The sequence below is a fragment of the Sprattus sprattus genome (genome assembly GCF_963457725.1).
Source record: "Sprattus sprattus genome assembly, chromosome: 4".
Classification (NCBI taxonomy): domain Eukaryota; kingdom Metazoa; phylum Chordata; class Actinopteri; order Clupeiformes; family Clupeidae; genus Sprattus; species Sprattus sprattus.
Window position 1 is genome coordinate 30,906,807 of NC_137923.1, and position 5,402 is coordinate 30,912,208.

Here is a 5,402-nt window from a genome sequence, read left to right on the forward strand (position 1 = left end):
ACACACCTCCCCTCTCCACCACTTCTCCCCCCCTCCCCACCTCCCCTTTCCACCACTTCTCCCTCCTGTCTGGGCTTCAGAAATGTGTTTCTCATTGTCTGTTGTCTGCCTCATGCTAGTTGGCATTTTATATCTTCATGCTAGTTGGCATTTTATATCTTCAGATCTCCCAAACCACTGAAGAAAATCCTAAATGATTTAATTCTTTGTGACCCTTCTTTCTCTCAGAGGCTCACACTGAAAAGTAATCAGCAGTAAGATGGCAATAACATCCGCTGTACACAAGCTGGCTGCATAAAGATGATTTGCACTAATTGTTTAAATATATTCCCTGCTGCTCTTCTCGGTATAATACACAACTTTTCCAGAAGTTGTTTTTCTCTGAACTGACTGAAGTATTAAAGATAATCATATTGATTTTTTTCTGATGTAACAACTATTCACATCTGGAAAACATAACCAGAGCTTAAATCCTCAGGATATATCATGGCAAAGGCTTTTAAATAATAGCGAACCCATGAGAAAAAAAAAACTAGAATATGAGTGCTTTTGATGTGGCACTGTAAAAATATTTTCATTCGTTCATTCATTAATTCATGCATTCATTCATTCATACACATTATGATGTCTTTAGTTTTCTTAAATTCCAACAATTGACACTGTTCACTCATCCAACACTTAGTCCTGATTTTGGTAATGACATGGTAGTATTGACATAGTAGCTGTGAACGAGACCTGCACAGGAGATGCTGGCGCCCTGCCTCAGCTACTGAGGAGATGTTATAGGGCTGCATCACCTGCTGGACTCCAGGGTGACGGGACTAGAGGGAACATTGGAAAAAGCTCCATTCCTGCCGGAGACCTTTTCTGGTACTGACTTGGCAGCTTTTGTAGACCGCTGCTCATTATTGCCGATGATCGCCGTCAGCTGTACTCCATTTCATCGCTAAACTCCTTCCACCCCTGCAGGTTCTCAGGTAGAGCGGCAACCATGACACACATAAACAAACAGTGGGAATGAGAACACAATGTTCTGTCTCGGAACGTGGTAAACAAAGGGTGATTGGACCATCGCCGTTGGGAACCAATGGCAGCAGGGTCGGGAAGATTCCAAAAGGGGGGGGGGGGGGGGGGGGGGGTGCTGAGCGACCCCCCCAACCTGCCCCGGTCGGTCTGTGGGGCCTTAGTCGAGAGGTCGGATCATCATGCGTACACCCTTCATGGAGTAGAAGCCGCCTCCATAGTCGGCCCAAAAGATGCCATCCTGGAACTTGCTGCGGTAGACTCCGCCGTTGTACCACACGCCGTTCAGATTGGTTTGCCCACAGGCGTTGTACCACCACCCACCCTTATGGAAGTGGGCACAGTTACCTGTGACAGAGCAAAGAATAAACATTCAACAAACACACTCTGAAAATTTTCTCAAACACTTACACTATTGCAATACTATTTCTAAATACACATACTGTAGTTTATCTATGAATACTGCACTACAGAAAATGATTACAATTAATAATAAAATAAATGGGATGTATAGCTTGTACTCTCCAGAGAATGTGCTGTATGGTTTTCAAGCAACTTTACTTATGTGTCATAACAGGTTTTTTTTAAGAACGAACTGCTTTTAAGGTGCCGACTGAATAATATCTCCACCTGCAAAGGCATCCTTGTCCCGGTCCAGGGTGGTGAACTGCTTCCCGTTGTGACTGGCCAAAGAGTCTCCAGCGTTGCCCTGGTAGGTGCCCAGACGCAGGCGGTACGACTCACTCTCCGGCTCCAGGTGGAAGCTGCTGTACTCCGCGTAGACCTTCTTCTCCATCCAGTCCTCCATCTCCACCAGCAGCCGGTAGTCTCCCTGCTTGCCCAGGTTGTAAATGTTCTCCAGGCCCAGCCAGTACTCACTGTCTATGTTGCCAAAGCCTTTCTGAAAGTGGATGAGAGTGTGTGTGAGTGTTTGTGTGTGTGAAGAGGATGAGAGTGAAAGTGTGTGTGTGTGTGTGTGTGTGTGTGTGTGTGTGTGTGTGTGTGTGTGTGTGTGTGTGTGTGTGAAGAGGATGAGAGTAAAAGTGTGTGAGTGTGTGTGTGTGTGTGTGTGAAGAGGATGAGAGGGATTTCTCAAACATGGAACTGCAGTGTAAATATTTTAACAGGTAAGAGGGATTCGGTTCATGGATCATAATGTTCGGCAGGACTCTGCCTTTTTGTGTTTTTTTGCGAGTTTCAGAAGCTGCAGTGGAACATTTAAAAAATCGTACTGTGAAATGCTGACTGTGTGTCGCTATCTCCAGGTCCTCTTTCAACCACAAACAAATTTTGCATGATTATTTGTCAGCCTGGCTCAAACGCTCACGTTGTATAACTGCACTTAATTTGCGGTCGGCTTTTCCCTTGAAAGCACTGGGGTAATCCAAGCCTATAGATTCGTCTTTGTGGGTAAATGTGCTCTAGTCTCCAGACGCATGATGAATGAGTTAGGGTTTTGTGTGCAGCCTTCTTGGCATGTGAGTGTGTGTGTGTGTGATTGTGTGTGTATGTGTGTGTGTGTGTGTGTATGTGTGCATGTGCGTGTGCGTGTGCGTGTGCGTGTGCGTGTGTGTGTGTGTGTGTGTGTGTGTGTCTGTGTGTGAGAGAGAGGTTATCGGAAGAGTTGCACAGGCAGAGGCACAGCTTCCCATATGCTGTCTACTCAGCATGGAACACTGAATCACCCCGTGTCAGTTTAGATAACGTCCATCTTGTCTTCCAGTGTTGATGTATTGGGGCCAGGCAAGCCAGTGGTTTGGACAAGAGCACAAGGAATGTAGAACGTGCCTTCCGCTTTGGCCATCTAACATTTCATGAGAGGAGCTCTGATAAACAACTTCACGATTTAAGTAAATTAAAGCTCAGGTTTCAGTTTACTGTTTATTTTTTTGTTTTTTTTCCCAACTCAATATTCACCAGGACAACTTTACAATTATTGTGAATCAAACCTGCAGTTAAAATCTAGGACACTAGAGCAAGTGAACAATACAGGCTTTGTGAATCAGATGGTTATTTTGTCTGATTCACAAGAAGTAGTTAATTTCAGCTGTAGCTATTGCATCTTTCCCTTTAGTCAGTCAGACTCCCTGACCTCCCGTAAATTAGGAGTCTCATCTAGCATTTTCTCTTACCTACAGTACTAACCTCCATTACAGTGAGGGTAACATGATGCTTCACTGTGCCTTCAGTTGACCCTTTGACCTTTCTGTCATAGGTTTGAGTCATTCTATACCCATTTATGTTATTTACATCTAGGGTGATACATAGCCTTACTGTATCAGTTTGAGTTCTCTTTCTCTCTTTCTCTTTTTGTCACCTTTCTCCCTCTCCAACAATTAATCTTCCTCTCTCTCTCTCTCTCTCAGTCAATCCCTTTCTCTTTCTCTTCCTTACCTCTCTCCACTCCCACAATAAATCTCTTTCAATCTCTCTCTCAGTCAATCTATCTCTCTCTCTCTCAGTCAATCTCTCTCTTTCTCTCTCTCTCTTACATCCTATTCTTCTCCGCCTCTATATTTTTCTCCCTTTTCTCTTCTTCTTTCCCTCTCAGTGTACTACAGCGCCATTACCTTATAGCTGTCCCAGTTCCTGAAGAAGTTCACGGAGCCGTCCTTCCTCCTCTGGATGACTGTCCAGCCGCCATTGTCCATGTCGTGCTCACACCAGGCCTGCATGGGCTGTGTGGCGTCGTCCGGCTTCAGAACATACATCCCGCTGGTGGTGTGACCCGCCTGCATCGCCTGGAAGCAGTCCCGGAATGGTCCTGCCCAAACGAGGAAACCAGATGACCAGAATAATAGACACGGGTAATATCGTCCTGTCTCAACATCTATTATTCCCTTCGCTAAATATAGAGGCTGAGGTTTTTATTTATGTTTTTTTTTCTTCTAGTTGGCCTTAATGTGTTTTCCATGTTTCTTGGTGTGGAATTCCGCCGTTTTCTTTTTCCTACTGATCTATAACAGTACCTTTAAGTTCAGTACATTTTTTAAATCTCGGGCAGGTAGCAGGCAGTCCAAACACATGATGGAATTCAAGACCAATGGCTCTTTGGAGAAATTGAAACCCCTCTCACTCGCTGGGCGCTGGGTCTCTCCTGTCATGGAGAAGGGCTGCAGCTTGGAGCGGCTGCTACTTTGTGGTTGGAGAAACCAAAAGGAACCCAAGTCCTTGAGAGTTTTTCGCCTATGCAGCTGCATTAAAAGCCCACAGGTTTTGTTTGCCTTGGACGCAGACAATTGGAATGTGTCAAGAAAATCACTAGATGGGTAGAGTCACAAAGTGTGATACCTTACCATAAGTTGTTTACCTGACTGCAAGCGTGGGAAAATTATATTCAATATTTGTATTAAAAAGCTGTAAAAAGGCCATTTCCTGCCAGACTGGGGATTTAAAAAAATATACCTTAGCAGTGTTGGGCAAGCTCAAGGTCTTATCCACAGCTACATGTTTTTAGGGACCAATACAGAACCCCTCCAGCAGAAGAGTGTATAATTCAATGGAAAGATGCCCCCCAGAATACCTCTCCAGCTACATGAATTGAGTTTTCTTTCTCTGCTTCTCTTACCGTCTGAGCTGAAGTTGCCCTCAGGTGGTTTGATAATGTCAACAGTGCTTCCAGTGGGGCCAGGTCCAACCCGGGAGCCCCTGTCTCGAGGAAAGGCCCGTGCGTGGTCCCTCTGGATCTCGTTGGAAAAGCGGGGCACGTGCACTGGAATGTTCTCCGGCACGACTTGCACCAGCGGGGGCCCGCCGGACTCGGGCCGCCGGCTGCCGTACACCTGCAGGCAGCGCTCCTCTAGCGCCCCGATCAGCACCGACTGGTTGTTGACCACCGCGGCCATGGCGGCGAAGCGCGTCTCCAGGTCGCGGTAGCGCGAGGAGAGCCGCAGCGACTCGGCCGTGGCGTTGAGGATGCGGCCCTCGAGCATGGCCAGCTCCAGCGAGTTGTCACGCTTGCGGATGATCTCGTGCAGCAGCTGCATGTAGAGCTGTGTGACGCGGGAGTTCATGTTGCGGCTCTCCTTGCGCAGCAGCTTCATCTCGTTCACCAGGTTGCCGTCCACGTCCACCACCAGCCGCAGCGTGTCCATCTCCCGCCGCTGCTTGGACAGGAGCTCGCGGACGTCGGATATGTCCATGCGCGTCACGCGGTCCTTGTCCGGCAGGGCCGGGCCGCGGGAGGCACAGATGGGACCGGTGATTTTCTGCTCTGGGACGAGAAAGGTGTAGGAGCACTTTTTCGGGGCGCCCTCACCCCCGTCTGCCGGTGCCCTCCGTTTTCGGGCCAGGAGGGGTCCCCTGGAGAGGCCCTCCGCCTGACCACACACAGCCGTGAGGAGAGGGATGCAGAAAAAGACCCATCCGTTGGGCCCCAT

General features: G+C 47.8%; 1 protein-coding gene across 1 annotated transcript; it reads right to left on the reverse strand.

The window, feature by feature from the left end:
* Positions 1 to 1,183: 1,183 nt before the first annotated feature.
* Positions 1,184 to 5,402, reverse strand: LOC308363462 (angiopoietin-related protein 1-like; the record flags this gene model as incomplete). The annotated part of the gene is made up of 4 exons (XM_080836269.1): positions 1,184 to 1,371; positions 1,654 to 1,924; positions 3,594 to 3,787; positions 4,592 to 5,402. 4 exons carry the CDS (start codon positions 5,400 to 5,402, stop codon positions 1,184 to 1,186), a joined length of 1,464 nt encoding a protein of 487 aa, XP_080692395.1.